General features: G+C 40.7%; 2 protein-coding genes across 4 annotated transcripts; one reads left to right on the top strand and one right to left on the bottom strand.

Annotated features, from left to right (window-relative positions):
* Positions 1-3025: 3025 nt before the first annotated feature.
* On the bottom strand, positions 3026-6429 carry LOC133983990 (zinc finger protein OZF-like). The gene is made up of 2 exons (XM_062423206.1): positions 6258-6429; positions 3026-4416 (listed from the first exon to the last, which is right to left on the bottom strand). The coding sequence occupies exons 1-2, from the start codon at positions 6427-6429 to the stop codon at positions 3026-3028; spliced, it is 1563 nt and encodes a 520-aa protein (XP_062279190.1).
* Positions 6430-11864: 5435 nt separating this feature from the next.
* On the top strand, positions 11865-20488 carry aldh5a1 (aldehyde dehydrogenase 5 family, member A1 (succinate-semialdehyde dehydrogenase)). Of its 3 annotated transcripts, XM_062422041.1 has the most exons (12): positions 11865-11900; positions 12108-12219; positions 12315-12557; positions 14781-14864; positions 15227-15397; positions 16119-16235; positions 16327-16470; positions 16603-16746; positions 16962-17120; positions 17769-17932; positions 18823-18881; positions 19520-20486. In XM_062422041.1, the coding sequence occupies exons 3-12, from the start codon at positions 12339-12341 to the stop codon at positions 19729-19731; spliced, it is 1473 nt and encodes a 490-aa protein (XP_062278025.1). In that variant the 5' UTR covers positions 11865-11900; positions 12108-12219; positions 12315-12338; the 3' UTR covers positions 19732-20486. The 3 variants fall into 3 exon arrangements, with proteins under 3 accessions (XP_062278025.1, XP_062278024.1, XP_062278023.1); XM_062422040.1 differs by lacking the exon at positions 11865-11900 and having other exon boundaries at positions 12060-12219; XM_062422039.1 differs by lacking the exons at positions 11865-11900; positions 12108-12219 and having other exon boundaries at positions 12235-12557; positions 19520-20488.
* Positions 20489-24843: the final 4355 nt, after the last annotated feature.

The following is a 24843-nucleotide window of genomic DNA, read 5'->3' as shown; positions in this document are numbered from 1 at the left end:
TATACGTCATTGACCCTTTTACTGTGAGTGGATTGTGAAATCTGATGGTGAAACAGAGAAACACTTCATTTGGCTCACTTGCATTTTCATATGCCAAACTTAAGTCTTTTTGTCTGCCATATTTTGTGATTAGTGTGAATTGAAAACTAAAATTGTGTGAAGCAAATGGGCTTCAGGTCAGTGTTTCAGAGAGTTAATCAACCAGCGACTTACTGCTGCTAATAACAATTTATATATTAACCTTTATCTTTCCTCAAAACTGAAGGCTATCGTGTAAATCATAAACATTCAATAACCATAAGAACTGACTTCAATAAACATGACAATTTCTCTGATAGCGATATATATTGGCGTGATAAATAACTTTGTTACTATTTATGGCACTAATAACGGAAAACGTTATAACCGTTATGGTAAATGCGCTAGTATAATAACGAGTGATATAACTGCCGTTTAATTTCTATGAATACCGTAAAAAATAAATCTTGATAATATAAGTACAGTCTATTGAATCATGGTTAATATAATTTGGCTTTAAAAAAAAAAATCTTTAACCCTCCTGTTGTCCTCAAGTCAAGGAAGGAAGGGAGGAAGAGGGAAGGAAAGGAGGGAGGAGGAAGAAGGAAAGAGGGAGGGAGGAAGGGAGGAAGAAGGAGGGAAAGGAGGTAGGAAGGAATGAAGGAAGAAGGAAGGAAAGGAGGAAGGAAGGAAGGGAGGAAAGAAGGAAGGTAGGAGGGAGGGAGGAAAGAAGGACAGAGGAAAGAAGGAAGGGAGGTAGGAAAGGAAGGAAGGAAAGAAGGAAGGAGGGAGGGAGAAAGAGGAAGAGAGGAAGGAAGGGAAGAAGGACAGAGGAATGAAGGAAGAAGAAGGTAGGGGGGAGGAAAGAAAGAGAGAAGGAGGCAGGGTGAAAGGAAGGAGGGAAGGAAAGAAGGACGGAGGGAGGAAGGAAGGACAGAAGGAAGGAAGAAAGGGGGATGGAGGAAGGAAAGAAAGAGAAGGAAGGAGGGAGGGAGGAAGGAGAGACGGAGGGAAGGAAGGGAGGAAAGAAGGAACAGGAAAGTAAGACGGGGTAAATTTGACCCGGGAGGACGACACGAAGGTTAATATTATCTATGAGGGCTTGTTGTTTGCGAGCTGTGGAGCACCGCTTCACCAGTGGGTGACAACCTCCTTACTCCCCCTCAAACAAGTAGTATGTTGCAGGCTCAACTCGTGTGTGTGTGGAGACCAGAGATGAAAACTGCTTTTAAAAGTCTCTGTGTTTATCTCTCAGACTTCTCTTGGCTCTACATGAATGTTTTTAGTTTGAAGTTAAGTTTCTCTCCTGTGTTTCCGTTTGTACTTTCAGCTATCTGCCTTATTTTATATATGAGATACTAAAACCAATGTTGAAAAACAACCAAGATTCATTTCTTAACCTAAAGTTCTGCTTGGTTCTGCAACAGCAGTGACCATCTGAAAATGTTTGTGACACTTTTCATCCTTTCATCTCACTTGAATTGAAAGTACCAGATCTGCTTTTGGCCTTTTTGTTTATAGGAGCATTAATCCAGAGACGGGCACAAAGTTAAAGACGAGGTGAAGACCAATCAAGTGTGTGCACTGATCAGGAATCACATCGACTTTGAGTTGATGTCAATGTAAACCTGTGACAGGCAAGCCATGCATACAGTGTATTGATGGTTGAAACTTTACATTAGTGTGTTTTCAGCAGTGATGGGAATAACGGCGTTATAAATAAACAGCGTCACTAACAGCGTTACTTTTTTCAGTAACGAGTAATCAAATGAATTACTGTTCCCCCCGTTACAACGCCGTTACCGTTACTGCCCCCCATATGAAAATGCAAGTGAGCCAAAACGTCTTGAGTGTTTCTCTGTTTCACCATCAGATTTCACAATCCACTCACAGTAAAAATAAAAATAAAAAGCAGAAAAAAGGAGGAAAGAAGGATTTTTCCAAGATTTGGGAGATTTTAATTCTTTAAAACAAATGCTGTTGCTAACAGTATGAGTAGTTTCAGAAATGTAACAAACAAAAGACTTGAGGCCTGTGTAACCGGTGGTGGTTGGCGTGTCGTGTGTGTGCTTTGTGTAGATGCAGCAGCAGAAACTCAGGCAGGATATTTTTGAATGTGACCTCCGTTTATTCTGATGACTGATCATAGAAACAAACAACATAATCGTCCGGTCAATCAATCATACATGCCCCTTCACAAATCAAATGACACAAAAACATGTTAGTATACTATACAAAACTGAAGCTAACAAACAAACAGAAAAGATGTGTGTTAAAAGAGTTGGCCTTTCTCTCTCTCTCTGTAGACTTGAATGATATCGAATTGAATTTCTCTGATGGAGCTCAGGGTTATCTGCGTGTTGTGCTGTAACATTCAACATGCTCACAGAAAGTTTCTGATGAAACACCATCTGGCCCGCTGACTGAAGTCTACGTTTTCTTTGACTCATTCAGTATTTAACGTGTTCAGTGACCAGTGACCCACTGACAGCTCTGAACACACACAGTCATATCAGTGGAGAGCTGTATTGCAACAAGCTGTCATCAACTAAAGCTCTCTTTTAACTCATTTGTAAGAGTGTCACAGAGTAACAAACATCCCTGCCAACCTTTAAGGTCAATGTGTGTGTGAAGTGTGTGAACATCATGTGGTATCATCCTCTATTCAGAACATCGTGGGTCAGAGAGTTCATTTTCTCTCTCGTTTCTGCTCTGCTCACGTTTGGGATTTTTACAGTACATGGTAGTATAATGTTCTTTATTGTAAAATTCGTTGTTAATTTTCTGTTACACCTGTTTCACAAAGCAGGTTTAGCAAACTCTGAGTTAAAACCTGAACTCTGGGTTGACTAACTTTGAGCTGTCAAACTCAGAGTTTTCGGTTTCAGAACAGGTGATGACAGTTAATTCAGTTAACTCTGAGTTAAGGTAAAAAAGAAGAGAACAAAAGCAATACAGTAGCAGCAGCAAAAGAATATGAGTTGGCATGACAGGCATATTTGTAATCCTACGACTTCTCACCAGTGTGTGTTTTCATGTGCAGGTTTAATACGCTCAGCTGCATGAATCTTTTCCCACAAGTGTAACATAAGTACGGCCTCTCCCCTGTGTGGACTCTCATGTGCACTTTTAGTTTTCCCAGCAGAGAGAATCTTTTATCACAGATGTCACATGGGTACAGCTTCTCACCTGTGTGTGTTATCATATGCAGTTTTAATGTGCCCAACTGCGTGAATCTTAACCCACAAGTCTCACATGGGTACGGCTTCTCACCTGTGTGGACTCTCATGTGCGATTTTAATATAGCCACGTGAGAGAATCTTCTCTCACAGATGTCACATGGGTGCGGCTTCTCACCTGTGTGTGTTATCATATGCCGGTTTACTCCGTTCATCTGTCTGAATCCTTTCCCACAAATGTTACATGAGAACGGCTTCTCACCTGTGTGTGTTTTCATATGCTCTTTTAATCTAGACCGGTCAGAGAATCTTTTTCCACAGGTGTTACATGAGTATGGTTTCTCACCTGTGTGTATTTTTTCATGCTTTTTTAATGTGCTCGTCTTAGAAAATCTTTTCCCACAAGTCTCACATTGGTACGGCTTCTCACCTGTGTGGATTCTCCTGTGCCCTTTTAATGTGCCCGACTCAGAGAATCTTTTCCCACAAGTCTCACATTGGTACGGCTTCTCACCTGTGTGGATTCTCTGATGTCTGAGCATCATGGACTTGATCGCAAACAATTTCCCACAAGTGTCACATTTAAAACAGAGACTCTTTACAGTGGTAGACTTGTCTTCATTGTTGTGATTTTCTCTACTGTGATGTCTCTTCTGTGGTTTTGGTTCTGCATTTCTAGTTGATCCTGAATCTTCATGTTCGCCTCCTTCGTGATCTTGGTTCTCAGCTACATGAGAGTTGTGAGAGAGGAGCTGCTCGTCACTGTCTGGTTCTGGATCCACAAAGCTTTTAACTGACACGCTGACAAAATGCTGTTCCTCTGCCGCAATCTGAGTTTCATCAGGACTCAAGTCCAGAGTCTGATCTTCACTTTCCTCATAAGTAGGAGTCCACATCAAGGTTTCTGTCTCCGGCTTCAGTACCAGCTGTTCTCCCACCAGACTGGTGCAGAGTTCCTCTTGAATCTGTGAAGGCTCTGGTTCCTCTTGTTCCTCTTGAATCTGTGGAGGCTCTCGTTCCTCTTGTTCCTCTTGAATCTGTGAAGGCTCTGGTTCCTCTGGTTCCTCTTTAATCTGTGGAGGCTCTGGTTCCTCTGGTTCCTCTTTTATCTGTGGAGGCTCTGGTTCCTCGTGGTCCAGACTTGAGTTCCTCTCCTGGTCACAGAGCTGCTGGTCAGTGAGAACCTCCTCCTCCTCATAGACATGTTGCTGTGGGAGCTCTGGAAGGACAAAGAGGAAAGACTGAAGAGAAACTCTTGTACCACTTTCTGAGAAGGCATCCTTTATAGAGGCTTTATAAGCATTAATTAATGATTTTTGATTTTGTATCAGACAGGCTACAATCCCTGACAAAAATATATTATTACCGCAGCCTTTGCAGTAGTAACCTGGTGATCATAACACAATTTAATCCCACTGTTAACAAAATACTTAAAGAAACTGTCTTTAATTTTAAGTTTTCCACCTGCTGCCTTGATGTTCAACCTACTAGCTTCTTTAAATCCGTTTTATGCAGCTTGGAGAAAGACCTAACACTTGTCAACAATTCTCTCCTATTTACTAATTAAGCCTCTCCTGAGAAGAGCATTGAATATTTGCTTTGTTAACTTTCAATCATGATTTTGGCCCCATCATAGAACTGGCACTGCTCTCTTATAAGTATTTATGACATTCAGCTGAACAGAGACTCAAGCGAAGTCTCTGTTTTAGCTGCTCTTGACACTGCGGACCATACAATTCTACTACACAGATTAGAAAATTGGGTGTGACTGTCCGGAACTGTCCCAAAATTATACTACTTGTTTATAAATAATTTTGTGTCTCTGGGTCTGACTTGCTTGTGCCATATAACCCTTCTATGACCATAAGGCCATCTGGTGCCTGCTGTTTGTTCCAAGAGTCAGTAAGATAAGATAAGATAAGATAAGATAAGATAAGATATTAAAGTGAAATAAATATATATATGTATATTATATGTATATTGCACACAATTTAAATTAGTAGTATAATGTATAATTAGTAGTATACATGAAATACTAATATTGCAGACATGTACAAAACAATATAAAGCAGCATTCTGTTATCATGCTTCACAGACCTGGAATAACCTTCCAGATGATATTAGACAAACTCTGACTACTTTTAAGTCTAAGATAAAAACGTTTCTATTTCATATTGTAAAAGTGAAGAAGGATTAATAATTGGATTGATCATTTTAACGTAAGACTATGGATGTAAGCTTACTGGTTTTGCTTCATTCCATAAGACACACTGTGTTTTGTTAGCACTGCCCATTGCTCCTCCCTTAACTTAGCCTATGTCCAAATAAGATAGAAAGTGCCTAGGGTGCATTGCAAGGTGTCATGGGATAATTTATGATGGGATTTTCTTGATTTTGGGTGGTATGTCAAGTAGGATGTGCATATTCATGTATGTTATGCTCCGTGGTGATACTCTAATGGGTAAAATCATGTAGACCGGTATGTTTGACCAATCACAGATGATTTCTTTGTTGTTAGAAACTAATAGTTTAGACTCTTTACTCGTTGAGATGATCTGATGTCATTCTGTATGTATGCTGTCTCCTTATTGTACAATAATAATTGTTTAATCTTCAACCCAGCAGTGATATTATTTCACATTTGTGTATTCAGGACGTTTTCTCTCTCTCTCACACACACACGCGCTGGATACTCGCTCCGTCTCGTGCGCGCTACACAATCAACCCCACGCACTCAGTCACTTTCTGGCGCGCGCTCCTGCTCGCTCTAGTTTCTTTGATATAGTTGCAGGCGTCGGAGAGCTGATTTTAATATGCGTGAAACTCCCGAAACTTCAGAGAGTTGATATGTCTGGCACTGTGAGGAGGAAATACGCTACACACATAAAGTTACCTTGCCAGATTTGTTTCCCTTAAATCTCCCTTTAAGTCCCTCCCAATCAGAAACTGACTTCAGCATTGTAAACACCCGAGCAAACAACTAAACCTATATATTTTTATTATATAGTTTATTATTATGATTATTCTGCTTAATTATATAATAATTAGAGTTTTACAGACCTATTCTGTGTAGCTTTATTTCAGGTTTCCAAACGATATCCAGCAGTCTGCGCTGACGGTTGATCTCTTTTTCGTACTCTGAGATAATTGTTAGAAAATCTCGGAATATTTCTTCAGCAGCATCAGTTAGTCGCTCGTTGATTAACTCTCTCAAACGCTGAATTGCAGCCATTGTTGCTTAATGTCTCCGTGTCCTGCTGAGAGACTTCTGCCAAACTCGGATATCAAGCAGCTTTTAACACTTGATCCTTCCCCCTGGCATTAACACCATTAAACCTGTTCAGCTGGTTGAACGGTTAGTTTTGGCTACTTCTTCTTTTGGCAGTTCACACCCAAAAGACTTCAGTGTGTTTCCTTCTTTCTTCCTCATACCACTATAAACTCCAGTAGCATGTTCAGGAGCTAATGGCCTGAAAGAAACACTCACTTAATTCTGTCGTAGATTTATTATTAATCTGGTATTCTTGTGTTATCACTCAGACAAAGTAATATTCAAATTGTATTAAAATAAAATAATTTCTTAAGGGACTTATTGTATCTTTTAGATTCCCCAATCATCCAGTCAATCAAATTAAAACTATATCACTCTCAAAATATGTTATGTGTTGACAACAGACTGAAGTGTATCATCTGCACTGTGTCACCTCTAAAGCAGCACACAACATTTTTATTTGAACTTTATCTCAATTTAAACTGATCACAAAATGCATAAAAAGGATTAAACACCTCAGACAAAAACACTTTAGTTTGATGATTGAAAACGTAAGTGAGCCATCACCTCTGGAGGGTTTCTCTGTTTCAATCCACTCACATACTGTGTAGAAAGAGAAGAAGAAAATTATAACTATTTACACCACAACATTATACAGGAAAATAAGTTATCAGTCACTCTCGCATATAAACACTGACCTTTTACAAAAATAGTAGCCTTCATTTATAAATATGAGTACAAGTGGAAAGTGTGTGAATGTTATGTCCTTGTTGATCTGAAACTCCAATTCTATAAATTCTTCTTAAAAAACGTCATAATAGCAGACGCTTGTCTATTAGAGCCATAACATTTGGAACCTTCACTGCGACAGACACTACTGCGCATCTGTTGTGAAAGAAAGATTTTTCCAAGATTTGAATGTATAGAAATCAGGATGGAAAGGCTGCCATATGCCAACTGTATGTTCACTGAGCACTGGGTTGATGCTGGTGAACATCAATCAACATGATGTCATGCCTGATGAACTGCAACAACACAAGCGACACAAAGCTCATTTAAAGTGACACTTCATTTTATTACTTTAACCTTTGTGTCGTCCTCTCGGGTCAAATTGACCCCGTCTTTTTTTACTCTTCTTTCTTCCCTCCTTCCTTCCTTCCTTCCTTCCTTCCTTCCTTCCTTCCTTCCTTCCTTCCTTCCTTCTTTCCTCCCTCCCTCCTTCTCTCTTTCTTTCCTCCCCATTACCTTCCTTCTTTCATCTGTCCTTCTTTCCTTCCTTCCTTCCTCCCTTCCTCTTTTCCTTTCTCCCTCCCTCCCTTCTTCCTTCTTTCCTCCCTCCCTCTTTCCTTCTTTCCTCCCTCCCTCCCTCCCTCCCTCCCTCCTTCCTTCTTTCCTTTCCTCCTTCCTTCCTCCCTCCTTTCCTTCCTTCTTCCCTCCCTCCTTTCATTTTTGTTCAAGCTTATCAACTGGAATCAAGTGGATTGGGGACGTACCCTCTATCAGACAATATGGGGCACAAACCCAAAACCCTGTGGAAGGGGAAAGGAGGAATAGAGCAATTCCAGATATTACTTCTGAGCGATATGATATTATCTGTTCGATCTCCCCAGAGCAGCCATCTGTCAGGCTTACGCAATAATCATTACGTCTTTTTGTGCAGCAATAGCTTTTACTTGTGTAGACCAAACCCTTCTGTACCATTCTGATATGAAAAAGAATTTCACTGTTTGGCTCAATCAATGCCAAAAGGAAGGCATTCTGCTCATTCTCTGTGACTTGTTTGACTCTCCCATCATCTAAAACTGTTGTGTCCTGGTAGCAAATATATTTCTGCACTTTTGGGTGTTCATTCATCTTCTTACAAAATGTAAGGACACGTTCACTGACTGTACACTGAGTTGAGAAATGTGGTGTGGCTCTGTGCAGCAAGAATTTGTTAACTACTTGAAGAGCAACATATTTGGTTTTTATGAGACTTTAAGGAGATTTGCATTTTCAAAAACAACAGCAGGGTGTGTCCAAAACGGACCCTACAGTTTCACAGACTTGGCCAGACGAGTACAGAGATGCACATTGAATGTCGTTGTACTTCCCCTATACAAGAACTGCCACCTCACAACAAGTTCAAGGAGCATGACATCTGCTTTGTTCACCTCGTCAAAGTGAATTTTTATGTTTCAAAAGGAGAAAAAACAGCTGAAACTAGAAGGCCATGGTGTTTGATGTAACGACCATCTAGTATACCTTCAAGGCAAGGCTTGCTATAGAACAACACCACACCCGCCATTCAGAGACTTTCTGGAATTTCCTCTCACTTAATGGTCTGTGTAAAGTAAAAATAAATATGTGTTCTGAGTTTGACATGCCACAGAAAAGTGTGTTGTTAACCACCCTGCCAAATTTGAATGATTAAAAAAATCGCCAAATATATGAAATTAGGCTTCAAAGTTGTGTAAAAGTCTGTTTTTTTCTCTTCTCCCAAAGCCTAGCTCCACTATTCAAATCTAAATGGTTGAAATGCTTTTTACACCTTTTTTAGAAATACATTTATGACCTATTTAATGTGTTTAGAAGAGAATGTCTGAATTCACTTTACACGGTCTTTAATGGTCTGGATAAATGAGTAATCAGGTGAGGCTGCTGAATGCATTTGAGTCAGCTTTCAATAACCCTGAGTGTGGCAGGACTGCTAATATAATAAGGCTGCTTGGTACCTTCTAGTTCTGTCAGCTGTCTTATAACACCTATGAAAGCAGTGTGAATATAATCAGGCACAAACCCCCAAATGATATTGAAGCATGTGGCATGTTAATCAAGGGAGATGGGCCTTTGAAGCAAAAGCCAAACAGCAAAAGTATCCATTAAACTGTGTTGTATTCTGCATGCCGAGTCCTGCCTTTGAGTCAACACATCAACACATCAACACAGACCTATAACGTTGCTGCTTAACCGCATTCCATTCTTGTTACAAGACACTCCTTAAGACTTTTTGGCTGGTCTAAAAAGGGCTTCAATAAACAAGTTCAGATCACGTCAACCAAACCGTAGACAAGCACAAAAAAAAATGTTTGAACTGTATTTTTTGTGGAAGTTCATTAAGATGTAGCTGAATTGGCCAAATGAAGCTTAGCGAAAGTTCAGTCAGAAGACTCTAAAACATACAGGCATAACTGGTAACTTCTGCCTTCTTCAAGCATGCTCATCTATTACCTAGATTTCTATGTCTAGTGCATTATCTCATTGTTGCCAGTCACCTGTCAATCTCAGCGACCAATAGCAAAACGCCACACTTCAGCCTTAGCCTATCATCTTGTAGCGGTCCGTTTAAATGTGCCTCTCTCTCTTTGCTTCAGTCCTGTCATACAGCTGTTCCTGCGCCCCACCACCTCCCCATCTCCTCCTTCTCTACAGGATCTGCAGTCTATTCCCATCTGCCATCTTCTCTTCAGTCTCACCACCACCAGTGTCTGGACTTCATGGGGGATCTACATATATATGCAGCTGTTAAGAGATGATTCCTCATGGAGTTCAAGCGCCAAAGACTTTGTCATTACTAAGATTTTGTTCATTACATATTTACAATAAATATCTTTCTATTCACTCGTCTCTCCTGATTGAAATGGAAAACTTTGACGACTTAAACACAGGTGAACAATCAGAGTTAAAAGTGTATGAAAAATGATTAACATCTGATAAAATCTGCTCTGCTGCTGATAACTTCTTGTAAAAAGAGTTCCTTCTTTCCTCCCTTCCTTCCTTCCTTCCGTCTGTCTTTCTTCCCTCCCTCCTTCGCTCTTTCTTTCCTTCCTCTCTCTTTCCTCCCTTCCTTCTTTCCTTCCTCCATCCCCCTTTCTTCCCTCCTACTTTCCTTCCTCCATTCCTTCTTTCCTCCCTCCCTTTGTTTTTTCCTCTGTCCTTCTTTCCTCTGTCCTTCTTTCCTTCCTTCCTCCTTTCCTCTTTTCCTTTCTTCCTCCCTCCTTCCTTCCTTCCTTCCTCCCTTCCTTCTTTCCTTTCCTCCCTTCCTTCCTTCCCTTCTTCCTTCCCTCCTTTCCTTCCTTCTTCCTTCCTCCCTCCCTCCTACCTTCCTTCCTTCCTTATTTCCTCCGTCCTTCCTTCCTTCCATTCCTTCCTCCCTTCCTTCTTTCCTTTCCTCCATTCCTTCCTTCCCTTCTTCCTTCTTCCCTCCTTTCCTTCCTTCTTCCATCCTTCCTTCTTCCTTCCTCCCTTTCTTCTTCCTTCCTCCCTTTCTTCCTTGACTCGAGGACAACAGAAGGGTTAATTCAGGAATGGTTACTCTAAATGCAGTCTCTCTCTCTCTCTCTCTCTCTCTCTCTCTCTCTCTCTCTCTCTGGATCCTTTGAGCTGTATGTGTAAATCTGTAAATATGAACCCCACTCTTGTTACATATGAGACTTAACTTCTTTGACTATATGTCCTGTTTTCTATATTTTGTTATTATTTAGTTTCATAGCTCAACATCAGGTTCTGGGATTATCCATAATTGTACGAGTAACTAAAAAAGACTGAATGGCACGTATAATATTAATAATAGCAATTTCCTCTCCCTTAGATTAAATGTTGTTTTTGTTTGCATTGGTGTTGTCGACTGCGTTTGCGCACAATGTCCACTAGGTGGCGGCAGAGGTTGACTGGATAGTTGGTGTACAGTTTGGGTAGAATGAGTGATACGGCTCTCCATATTTGAATATTATAGAGGTGTCTTCCTGTGTCATTCATATTCCAGTATTCTTGATGCTGTTTTTGCATTTTGACCACAATTTAATATAATGGAAGCTGTGAACTGACTGACTGAGATTAAGAGATCGTTTGGCAAGTATATCCAAATCTTCATTTCCTTCCACACCCATATTTGCAGGTAACCAGGTTGTCTTCAAACTAGAAATAAGAACCGTCTGCTGTGATAGATCCACGTTATCATAAACTTTCAAGGCAGTAGTGTAATTTGTACTTGTCTTAATGAGCCATAAGTAGGCCTATCTCATATAAGAAAGATACCAGCCAACTTAAATAAAAGTTTGTTCAACATTTCATCAGTGCTTTTCACCTAACCACATTAACTGACTAATGAAATTATGATCAGCTGTAGAATTTTATTCTAAATGGGAATTTTACTCGAAATGGGACCGTACTTTACAATATGAACATTATGCTATATTGAAGAAGACTTGCATCTAGCAATTAAGACTCAAACACAAGTGTTTACTGAGGTAATTCAATGAGAAGTAGGCTCATTTTCTCATTCACTTCTATACAAATGGGCGTCTTTTAGGAGCCAGTGGTGTCGACCCCTGCTGGCCATTAGAGGGAATGCAGGTTCAAGGCACTTCAGCATTGGTTTCACTAGAGCTTGGCTTGGCATCAATAACGTGACAGCGGCTGGCTTGTTCGGGTTAACTGCAGTCTTGTTAAAGGTATGAACTATATTTAATTGATTTCTTTAAACTCTCCAGAAATTGTATCACATGGGGTTAAGTTACAAAAACTGCAAGTCCTGCGGAAGCACTTGAATGCAATTTGAAGAAATACAAAAGTCTTGCTCTCACCACCCATTAAAATGCATCAGTGGTCCAGAGCAGAATAAAAGACGGGAAAGTGCCATAACGATTGTGTTTGTGCAGTGTCACGTGGTGAACGCGTCCTTCTCTTCAGAACTGGTTGAAACCGACAGAGAGCTGTTGAAGGTTCAACTGCAGTCTGCGGGGAGAGATACGACCCTCCCCCTGTCACACAGTAAGAGTTTAACACACACGAACACGGAGCTCTTGTAATCCACTCCCGGTATGTCTACTATCTGTGTGCTGAGGACCCGCTGCTTCCTCCGGCAGGTGCTGCCCGGCCTGCCCGCCGCCATGCAGAGGCACTACAGCCTGGATGTCTCCGCTCCTCTGCTCCGGACGCAGGGCTACGTAGACGGTCGTTGGATCTCTGCAGCCTCGGTGTTCCCGGTCTTGGACCCGGCCACCGGGCAGGAGATAGCCCGGGTGTCCGACTGCGGCCCGGCTGAAGCCAAGCAGGCTGTGGACGCTGCATACAAAGCGTTTCACTCCTGGAAGCAGTACTCTGCTAAGGTAAGATATGTATCCATGTTTCCTGGCTAGACGATTGTCATAACTGCACTCCATTCAAAAAGCGGTCAAATTAAGGTTATTGTTGCGCATTTGCACATATAAGCACAAAAACATTGCAACACAGGGTCATTTCTCAATTGGTAAGAGCTAGACTATAATTCGGCTAATGCATATATCATCAGACAAGAAGCAGTGTATACAAAATCCAAAGTTTCACTTTAGTTTATTATTTCGTGCTGCAGAGCGCAGTTGTAGAGTGAAAGCTGCACAAACGTGGTCGAGTTCAAATAGATGTCGGTTTTGCAGAGTGTTAGTTAGACACGTAAATGCCGATGAGAAGAAAGTCTCCCAACGACTCTAACAAAACCGCATTTTTGCGTTTACGAAACATGTACATGAGTCAGTAAACATTATCACATGAAACTGCAAAATATTTGAATGGAGTTTGGCGTGAAGGCATTACCCGATCACTTAACTGCAGGTGTTATTTCTACAGCTAATTAATATGATTGGGTTGTGATTGTGTGAGTAAACTGAAGCCCATCTCATCAGTAAAGTAACTGAGGAGGTGTTTGGGTATTTATTATTTTGAATTTAACATATTAGTTTATCAGTTGACACACTATAATGTATAGTTATAATGAAATCAACCGTCTCCCATCACTTTTCCATTGAACTGCTGCTATGTATTTATTATTCATTCTTTTATATGCTATTTATTCTTTTATTCCTTCCTTTTTTAACCAAATGTACTGCAGAGATGCCTTCGTAAATTTCGTTATACATTGTATAATGACAATAAAGACTATTATATTCTATTCTATGCCCAGCAACACTGTAGGATATGCACTTAAATAGACTGTCAGAGCAGAATCAACCCAATATTTCTCCCTGTGTGAGACAGTAAAGAACATTATTATGTACTGTATAGTATAACTTTAATATGTAGTCTATACGGTTGAATAAACACGTCATGTTGTCCTGTGTGTTGCTGATCAGTGATTACAGGGTCTTTCCTGTCCAACTGTTATCACTCAGTTATTAAACCTCAGTAGAGTGTCAAAGGTTAATTTTTCCTTCAGAGCACAAAGACAAAGTCCAACTATTGTTTGGTTTCTTATAACCAGAGATTCAAAAATATAAAGACCAGGACTGAAAGCTGCTGTAGCTCCCAAATTGACAGTTATTGTGGGAGTAGCACCAGGACTGCCACCAATGATTGTTTTCATTATGAGTTAATTGTTAAGTGAATAAATGTCAGATAACAACAGTTGGAAAGGTTAATCCCCGTTCCTCAGAGTCCAAGGTGACATCTTCAGACATCTTGTTTTGTCCAACCAACCGATCCCAAAACCCAAAGATGTTCAGACAAATTATTGCAGCTCTAAACTTGATATATTTCTTATTTTATTAAGATGTTTTCTCCCAATATTAGGAGTACAGTATTTACTGTTTTTCACATTTTAATGCTTTTGTAAAAATTGAAGCAATTATAACATTTTCTAAATTAGTAATTGTTGATAAGCATTGTTTTCAGTACATTTTCCAATCAGTCAATTAATTGATATAGTGATTAAAACCCTTTCAGCACTACTAGACAGTAACACCTTTTTTTCTGGTGCTGTAAAGATTTGTTTACATCAGTATGTTTTATAAAAACAGGCTGAATTTTTTCTATTGTGAATGCTAGAAAAATGCAATGACCTCACGTTTCTACATCTAAAAGATGAATCATTTGATGAAATTCAAGGATTCAAGGATTCAAAGATACTTTATTGTCATACCAACAACATATGCATGGACATGAGGAGGTACGAAATTAAGAAGTGAGGCCCAGTCAAGCCAAAAAAACCTTCAAGTTTAATTAATTGGTCAACAAAAGGCACATTCTGCCCTTAAATGAACCCATAGTTTGCTGCAACCAGCCACTTGTGACCTTAAGAAACCTTACTCTAGCTCTCTTACTAGCTCTTTCCAGTCTGTGAAATATTAATCTCATTTAATTCCACACAAAAGAACCAGACTTCACATTGAATGCACAGTAATCAATCACTGTGAATGACAAATTACTGTCATCAACTATAATACTAACCTTTAAGAAAAAATATGATTGCAAAACAAACAAATATCTACCGAGGTGATGAAGGCAGGAAAAAAAACATCTCCAATGATTTAAACCGTAACCAAAAGAAGTTGTGTCCTTCGTGTGATCTGATTCTGCAGGAGAGGAGCGTCCTGCTAAGGAAATGGTTCGACCTGATGACGCTGCACAAAGAAGACCTGGCTAAACTGATCACGTTCGAATGTGTGAGTATGATGTAGATAAAGGGACAGTTCACCCAAATTAACAAAAAACAACCCTCATGTATCTCTTTTCATCTCATGGTGTGAAATACAAAAAAACACTGGCACAACAGTTGAAACTGCTTTCTGGGGAAGAAATAGTCCCAGTATGATGTGTTGGCAGTGAGATCTGTGGATAATTTACAGTAACGGGGACACTGCGTCTGAAAACAGCTGGTAAACTTTAACATCATTGTTAATGTGTCAGTGGCTGAGGTGTAATGATTTGATGTTGTGTGATGGAGATCGAAATAGTTATAGAACTGTTTAATTCCTATCTAAGCAGACTGTGTGTGTGTGTGTGTGTGTGTGTGTGTGTGTTGCAGGGTAAGCCCTTGAACGAATCTCTCGGGGAGATTGCGTACTCCGCTTCCTTCCTGGAGTGGTTTTCGGAGGAGGCTCGGCGAGTGTACGGTGACATCGTACCGTCACCCGCCAAAGACCGAAAGATCCTCCTCCTCAAACAGCCGACGGGCGTCGCCTCCATCATCACACCGGTGAGCAACCAATAAGAGTTTCAGGTGGTCTTGTTTATAGCCACACTAGCAGCCAGACTGTATGGATGGTAATATCAGTCTGTCAGTCCACCACTTTGGTCCAGACTGAAATATCTCTTTCAGGTGGATGGTCATAACATTTTGCTCAGACTTTTATGTTCCTCAGAGGATCAATCATTGTGACTTTGGTGATTCTCTGAGTGTCTCTTTAGTGCCACCAGCAGGTTCACATTTGTCATTTTGACTGAGGATGGATTGTCTTGAAAACGTGTTCACACATTCATGTTCTCCTCTAGATGAATTATAATCACTTTTATTCTCTGACTCAAAACGGCAGTATTTTTATCATGGAGGTACATAACCTCCAAATAAAATGCTAACATAAATAAACATTAAATTATGATTAAATCAAATTCATTCTCCTCAATGATAGTGTAATTAATTATTAAGCTTCAGGGAAACATCACACAGTAAATGTCAAATAGTTAAAAAGTGAGGCGACAGGGGAAAAAAGATCTGTGTGTTTTGTAAAAGTTGGGAAAAGTCGAGACAAACGGTTCAACTGATCACAATCAGGTGGTGAGACTCCTGTTTTTATTGATAAGTTTTAACTTAACACAAAAATAAAATAATATTCATTAGTAGCTTTAATGTTTTTAATGCTTCTAATGTTCTGTTCTGTTCTATTTGTTTGGTCACATGCTGTCGTGTTGTTTCACAGTGGAACTTCCCCAGTGCCATGATCACCAGGAAGGTGGGAGCGGCTCTGGCTGCCGGCTGCACAGTGGTGGTCAAACCAGCGGAGGACACACCGCTGTCAGCACTCGCTCTGGCTGAGGTCAGCATGCAGAAATGTTGAATCAGTTTAACCCTTTCCATGACGATGACATGACTCATGGACGTTTTTGTTTTGTTGGGTTTTTTTGCAGCTGGCAGAGCAGGCGGGCATCCCGGCGGGGGTTTTTAACGTAGTTCCTTGCTCCAGGGAGAAGACTCCGTCAGTCGGAGAGGTTCTCTGCACCGACCCCCTGGTGGCCAAAATCTCTTTCACCGGCTCCACTGCCACGGGCAAAGTAAGACCCTCAGAGTCCAGCTGAGCCACTGCATCTGTAATGGCTAACATCTGTAATTAAAAGTCTTTAAGTAATCCTATGAAGTCACAACTTATTCCCCATCATACCTAAAGTCGGTCTTTCTCCTCTCAGGTGCTGCTGAAACTCGCTGCTGACACTGTGAAGAAGGCCTCCATGGAGCTGGGTGGCCACGCCCCCTTCATTGTGTTCGACAGTGCTGATGTCGACCTGGCTGTCAGCGGAGCCATGGCCTCCAAGTTCAGGAACTCTGGACAGGTAATATTAGTTTGAATGAAGCTCATCGTGCTCGCTCTGTTAATGACTGACTGACTGTTTGTGAGCCGTCATGACAATAAAAACAGTGAATAAAACAAAGGAAATAACTACTGCGATATCGTATTAGCTACTTACAAGCACAGACAAGACTCCTGCTCAGAAAATAAAGAATGTTGGTTTCTGCGACATCACTGTAACACGACGTCTTCCTGCAGACCTGTGTGTGTTCGAACCGGTTTCTGGTGCAGAGCGGCATCTACGAGCTCTTCCTGGAGAAGTTGGGCGCAGCGATGGACGCTGAGCTGCGTCTGGGACACGGCTCAGAGCCTGACACCACCCAGGGCCCGCTCATCAACACCAGAGCCGCTGACAAGGTGAACATCATCATCATCATCATCATCATCATCATCTCATAGACATCAGGTTGTCCTCGAGTCAAGGAAGGAAGGGAGGAAGAAGGAAAGAAAGGAGGGAGGAAGGAAGGGAGGAAAGAAGGAAGAAAAGGAGGGAGGAAAAAAGGAAAATGAAGTTAAGGAGGAAGGAAGGAAGGAAGTAAAGGAGGGAGGAAGGAAGGAAAGAAAGGAGGAAGGATTAAGGAAAGGAGGAAGGAAAGGAGGGAGGAAAGGAAAGAAGGGAGGAAGGAAGGTAGGAGGGAGGGAGGAAAGAAGGGAGGGTGGAAAGAAGGGAGGGTGGGAGGGGGAAGGGAGGAAGGAAGGAAAGAAGGACAGGGGAAAGAAGGAAGGGAGGAAGGTAGGGGGGAGGAAAGAGAGAGAAAGAGGGAGGAAAGAAGGGAGGGAAGAAAGGGGGGATGGAGGAAGGGAGGAAAGAAAGATAGGAGGGAGGGAGGAAAGAAGGAACAAACGGGGTCAATTTGACCCAGGAGGACGACACGAAGGTTAAACTGGTGTTTAATTTTGAAGCTGAAATGATGAGGCCTGGATGTTGCAGAAAGCTCCTCGTTTAACTTTCAAGAGCTTGCCTGGTGTGTGATGTTTTAAAAGCTGAATGTTTCTGTCTCTCAGGTGGTCCACCAGATATCTGACGCAGTGTCTCACGGGGCAAAAGTGCTGAGGGGCGGGAAGCGTCTGGAGGGTTCCTTCATGGAGCCAACGCTCCTGGGTGACGTCACCACAGACATGCTGTGCACGAAGGAGGAAACCTTCGGCCCGCTGCTGCCCGTCATCAGGTGTGTACGCTCACAGGAAGCAGCTTCACCTCATAGATCATATGAGACTGTTTCAAGCTGCATTTACAGGTTAATGTGACGACTGTGACGACCACAGAGCTGGTGATCAGATCCATACTTTTCAGAGTGTGTTCACATCTGAATTTATAGACATTTTAATCTATTGGAGAAAGCCCTTTTTAAAGTTTCTGGAAAACTGTCTAAACCTCTCATTCTGACAGCTCTGTTTGTTCACATGTAGACGTTTCGTCATGTTTGTGTTAGACTCAGGCGGGGAGTTCCGGTCCTCTGAAATGAGGCCAACGCAGAAGTAACTTAAAACTGCATACTATCAAAAGGCCACCAGGGGGCGACCGTTTTGGTGTCAAAAGGACTTCCGTCTCTATACAAGTCAATGGAGAATTCACCAACTTCTCACTTGATTTCTAACCTCAGTAAACGTTTTCAAAATGTGTTTATGGTCTCAATCGCTAGTTTAAAGCCTTCTTCAATGCAGTATGATGTTCATTTGGGACATTTTGGCCTCCCTGATTTTATATTTGACGATAAAGCAGGGTATGCATTAGGGCGTGGCTACGTCGTGATTGACAGGTTGATTAGTTCACAGGTTCAGGAGGGTGCCTCATGCTCCTCCTGATGCCCATATAAGTAGAATCTGTGCTTTTATTTTCCCCAGCATGCACCTGAAATTTTCATGCTCAGATCCGATACTATTGGCCTCCGAGCAGCAGTCCACAAACCAATGGGTGACGTCACGGATGTTACGTCCATTTCTTATATACAGTCTATGGTTAGACTTCACTGTGCTTACACGAGCACACAGTGAAATGGTGTTTCACATCAGGTGTTTATATTCAGGTACTAAAGGTGAAACTGTTTGTGATTTACAGGTTTAACACGGAGGCAGAAGCCATGGCCATTGCCAACGCATCTAATGTTGGGCTGGCAGGTGAGTGCATCTCTCTGGAATCGCCACTGATTTCCCAACTGGTTTCAACCCAACACTGATTCGGTTTGGGATGTTTCAGTTACAATACCAATATTTCTTGAATATGAAAAAAAATTCTCTGAGAACTCCTGCTGTAAAATGTACAAGGAACCTCTAACCTGGTGCATTATATTAAAATGTGATGTTTACATTAAGAACTGACCCTAAAGCAGTTACATTAATGTCCTTTTTAATGAACAAGACCAACACACTGCAGCACACTTCCATTTTACACATCTTACTTTTGACTTTTCTGTTGTCAAGTTCTTAATAACAATAATAATAATAATATTTAAATTTGAAATACAACCAGATATCTGCCTATAAGCATTTGAAGTAACATAAAATCAAATAATAATCAACAATCACCAGTTTAGTACAGTCTGGACACCTGAACAGTTTTTCTGTTGGACCAAAATGTGAAGGACACACCACTATTAACCTACAAATGTGGACAAAAAGCCTCCATTTTGGATAGGGATAACCCTTTTTTTCATATTCAATCATGAAGTGTGAACTTTGAGCTTCTGTTGTTCTGATCTCAGGAAAGTCTCTTTGGTATTTTTGAACCCTGACATGCTCCGTTTCTCTGTTTCCAGGCTACTTTTTCTCGAAGGATGTGAGTCAGATCTGGCGGGTGGCGGAGGCGTTGGAGGTGGGGATAGTTGGAGTCAACGAGGGCCTCCTGTCCACACCGGAAGCTACCTTCGGTGGGGTCAAACAGTCCGGTTTGGGCAGAGAGGGCTCCAAGTACGGCATCGACGAGTATCTGGAAGTCAAGTACATGTGCTTCGGAGGCCTCAAACCCTGAAAAAGAACAATCCAGCGGTAAAACACACATACAAGTACAGCAATCATGAAAGATGACCGTAAATGTAGAGCTCAGGTTTGATTTGATTAAGTCGTTTAAAACATTAACCAACACAAAATAACCTTTAAATTAGAGTCTGGGTGGCTTAACTGACAATTTGTATTGTCTCGTTTGACGTCCTTATGATTGTCAGTTTTATTAAGTTTATGTAAAGAAATAAAAATCATCACCGTCGTCTGTATGATTCTCTTTAGAAGATGCAGTGTTTTGATCGGACAGGAAGTGAAACAGGGTCCTCTTAGTTTCTTTTATGTTGCTCGTCATGTTTGTGGAGAATTTGGATAAAGCAGGCCGCTTGGGACTGCAGTGTTTTGTGCCAAAATCATCCTTTCCCACTAATGGGTTAGCTGTGTTTGCTGTTCCAGAGCTGCTCGCGGTTGTTCGCGTGTCCGTTTCTTCTCATTCTGTCGGCTGCTAGCGACCGGCAGGCTCAGGCAGCTCTCGTTTGATATATAGATATAGAACTTTATTTTCATTGTTCAAGACAAAATTGCACATGGAATAACTAAATAAAGTTTAATTGTTGTTGAGGCTTCACTTGAAATAAGATGTTTTTTTTAATTTGCCGTAATTGCTCATTGTATAACAGAATTCAATCCCATGCACAAGAGAGGAAACTTGTATCTAACATGTCAGATTATAACATGCCACATTACTGCTCAAAAATGACCCAAACATAATCTGATTTATGTCTTAAAATCATTTTGTATTGACTCAAAACAATGAATCGATAATCAAAATAGTTGCTGATTAATTTTCTGCAGCTCTAAATGTGACTGATTTATCATCAAAGTTCGTAGTATTTTTGAAACAGTGGGTCCTTCATTTTCACAAAAAGTACATACAAAAAGATTTTAACTCGTGGATCTAACAACTAGCTTGCCATTTTGCTAAAATGACCAAATTTGGGTGTGAATAGCAGCTCAACAGCTCCCAGTTTAAAAGTCATCTGCACCAATTGATCCATTCAGAAGACACTAACAGCAACTTCTTTCCAACATTACACTATTGACAAATGAACAAGAACACGGAAAGTAGTTAGATTTATGCTTTATTGTGTTTCAAACAATTTGTTCCACTTTTACATGAGGAAAAAATTTAAGGATGACGGCTACATGATGAGTTTGGCAAGAAAGTCTCAGGCAAACTTCCCCCAAATCCAATAAAGAGTAGGACGGAGCAACTAGCATTAGATTAAATCAGGACTGGCTTCCACACAGTGGATGTTCCAGTCCTGATCGGGGCTCTTTCCACATAACATCATGTGCTTGTTTCTTAATATTCGCTAACATTATAGTCAGCCAGACAAGCTAACGTTGGAGCAAACAAACACACAATCATTCATTGGTTACAGTTGTGCTCTTATGTATTTGGTTTCAAACGACCCTCCCATATATATCTTTCTTATAGAGCATGCTGCTGGTTATGGTCACTGTTCTGAAGAGGTTGGAGTTGTTGTGAAGTGTGAGGAGCTGCTGGTTCCTGAAGTACTTTTACTTATTCTGTATTCTCATTTCTAAATTTTCTCTTCAATGTTACTGAGAATAGAAACTCTGGACTCTGCTGGATACCGTAACAATCCTTTACGTTCATATTCTGACCACCAGTTTACATTATTTCAACGTTGTGTCTGAGACATACGATAGAAGAAGCCGTGGGCGTGAATCAGATCGTAATGAATTCATAATGCTTTGTAGCTGAAGTTGTAAACAAAACGTGTTGCTGTAGTTACTGAATTCCCTCAAAAGTGACCAATCGTAATGTTTAGCTTCTTCCTGCCATTAGTGGAGCATGTGACCAAAGCTCTGTGATTGGCTGTTTCTTGGGAATTGTAGTCACGTCTACTTTTTGCTAAAAAAAAACCCAGATATGTTCTAATGCAGTTATTCATGTTTTGCACTGATGATTTTAACCTGGAGAGTTTCATTCCGATCCAAAGCATAGAAGAGTTCAAACTGTGAGTCACGTAACTTCGTCTATGTGGTAAAATCAGGCGGGGAGTTCCGGTCCTCTGAAATGAGGCCAACGCGGAAGTAACTTAAAACTGCATTCTATCAAAAGGCCACCAGGGGGCAACCGTTTTGGTGTCAATAGGACTTCCGTCTCTATATAAGTCAATGGAGAATTCACCAACTTCTCACTTGATTTCTAACCTCAGTAAACGTTTTCTAAATGTGTTTATGGTCTCAATCGCTAGTTTAAAGCCTTCTTCAATGCAGTATGATGTTCATTTGGGACATTTTGGCCTAACATTGTCTATGTGGTAAAATGAAGGGATTTGTACTTCCAGAACCAGGAGAGCCCGACTCTTTAACAAACAATGTCCAGCTGATTAGAATTAAGTATTTCTCTGTGTATCTTTTTTTGCTTTTTATTGTTTTTCTTCTCACGGTACGAGTCATGCAAGCCAACTTGCTCGAGTAGCACAAAAGATTTTAGTTTCAAATTTTAAAAAAAAAGACGCAGCAAATTTGTTGAGGTACAGAAGGGAAACTGCAGATTTACTGTGACACATGAGATTAAAACAAAAGCTTTTTCTAGGTTTTTGTAAAGCCTGTGGTGGGACTGTTAATGTAAAAAAAAAAAAATGGCTAAAATACATCTGCTGATATAGTTGAACACATACTGATACACGTTCAAAGTGGGTCTAAAGCTAAAGCATTACATGGTGGACTACAAAGCATTACGCACGTGTATGGACCATTAGCTTTACACACAGTTCAATGACATCTGTAAGCAATCAGCTTTTGTTCAATGTGTTCATAAATAAATCAGATAAAATAGAAACAAATGAAATGTCAAAAATATAAATGTTGAATACATGGACTCATTTGTGGTCTGGATTTGAACGCATGCGCCTCATAGTTTGGAAGAAATAAATGTCTGTGTATTTTCTGTATGTAGACAAAGTAATAAAGACCATTTTAAAGATGCCATTCATTATATCTACTATAGTAGTTAAATTAAAACCTTTCTTATTGTGTAGATTGATGTGAGTGTGTAAGTCTGGGCAACAACTAATACCTGAAAGCAGAAAAATCATGTTTGCCAATGTTGTCTCCTAAATGCCGTGTGAGTGATTATTCTTACCGTGTTGAACAGTAGTTCTGTGTTTTTGGGGTAATTTAAGTTGAAGTAATCTAGCCTTCATCAGCTGAGTAGCACAAACAGTCGTAATGACTGAGCTGGGCCACAGTCCTTTGTAAATCAGCTTGATTTGACAGGTTTTAAAGTCCATCCTTACTTTTGAACACTCCTGGACTTTGCAGCTAAATTGCTTCAATAAGACAAAGTGAACTCGACAAAGAAGAATCTAATTTGAGAGATTTTCTAATGACCAGATACAACATTGGTATGAGACGTCAATGGTGTCATTAGACTCACACAGACATCATTTTATAAAATATTTTATAATATCCTCCCGGGTCAAATTGACCCCGTCTGTTTTGACTGTTCCTTCTTTCCTCCCTTCCTTCCTCACTCCCTCCTTCCTTCTCTCTTTCTTTCCTTCCTCCATCCCCCTTTCTTCCATGCTTCTGTCCTTCCTTCCTCCCTCTCTCCTTCTTTCCTTCCCTCCTTCTTTCCTCCCTTCCTCCCTCCTTTCCTTCCTTCTTCCTCCCTTCCTTCCTTCCCCCTTTCCTTCCTTCTCCCTCCCTCCCTCCCTCCCTCCTTTCCTTCCTTCCTCCCTCCCTCCTTTCCTTCCTTCTTCCTCCCTTCCTTCCTTGACTCGAGGACAACAGAAGGGTTAAGCACGACGTTGATTAGAAGATGCATATCATCTGCAATATGGTGTCATAATTACGAATTAGGGTTTTGTTGTTAGAAGATAATGTCGTCAAATCTTCGTTGTCGTAATGGTGACGTACAAAATCTTGCCATTAAGACAGATCATTAAAAAAAAAAAAATTAAGAGACGTAGATTCCGTCATTACATGATAAAGATCTCAAAATTACAAGAGGTATTTAAAATTACAATTAAAAGATGACGTCTGATTACAGTTCGCCACTCAGACAAAAGCTTTCGATACATTTTAAGCTAGCATTACAAAACTGTGAAAACTTGTCAAATCAAGCTCATCAACGCACAAAAAGGAGCCCAGATATTCTCCTACAGCCTAATAAAGTCATATTTTTCTACAGTTGAGCCCCAAATTTTTGCCAATTAAAGCAAAGTGTTCACATAAAAATTTAGTCGAGATGACGCAACAACAGAAAGTAATATTCGTGACTTATTATGACGTGATATACCGTCCTCAGTTTCTTTGGGTTTGTACAGCAGATTCTGTTTTTAATACAAAGTGTAATTGGTTTTAATTGTAATATACTGTGTTGTAGTATAGTTGATGTAAAAATATCTTAATTTTGTATTTCTGACTGGATATTAATGTGAAATAAAGAGGAAATTATAATAATACGACTATTGAGTCGTGTGAGTTTTTTCCAGGTAAGTTCCAATTATTATTATTATTATTAATATTAATATACCGATATTTCTATTGTTGTTTTTGGTTAACCTTCATGTCGTCCTGTCGTCTGTTTTGACTGTTCCTTCTTTTCTTCCCTTCCTTCCTTCCGTCTGTCTTTCTTCCCTCCCTCCCTCCATCCCTCCCTCCCTCCTCTCTTTCTTTCCTTCCTCTTTTTCCTCCCTTCCTTCCTCCATCCCCCTTTCTTCCTTCCTTCTGTCCCTCCTTCCTCCCTCCCTCCTTCTTTCCTTCCTTCATTCGTTCCTTCCTTCCTTCCTCCCTCCCTCCCTTCTTTCTTTCTTTCCTTCCTTCCCATTACCTTCCGTCTTTCTTCTGTCCTTCCCTCCTTCCTTCCTTCCCTCCTTCCTTCCTTCATTCCTTTCTTTCCTTCCCTCCTTCCTTCATTCCTCTTTTCCTTTCTCCCTCCCTCCTTCCTTCGTTCCTTCCTTCCTCTTTTCCTTTCTCCCTCCTACCTTCCTTCCTTCCTTCTTCCTCCCTTCCTTCCTTTCCTTCCTTCTTCCTTCCTTCCTTCCTTGACTCGAGGACAACAGGAGGGTTAATAGTGATGCCAAAGTTCACAGATTTAGTG

This window comes from Scomber scombrus, chromosome 7 (assembly GCF_963691925.1).
Source record: "Scomber scombrus chromosome 7, fScoSco1.1, whole genome shotgun sequence".
Lineage (NCBI taxonomy): Eukaryota > Metazoa > Chordata > Actinopteri > Scombriformes > Scombridae > Scomber > Scomber scombrus.
This window is presented reverse-complemented; position numbering and strand designations above follow the sequence as displayed.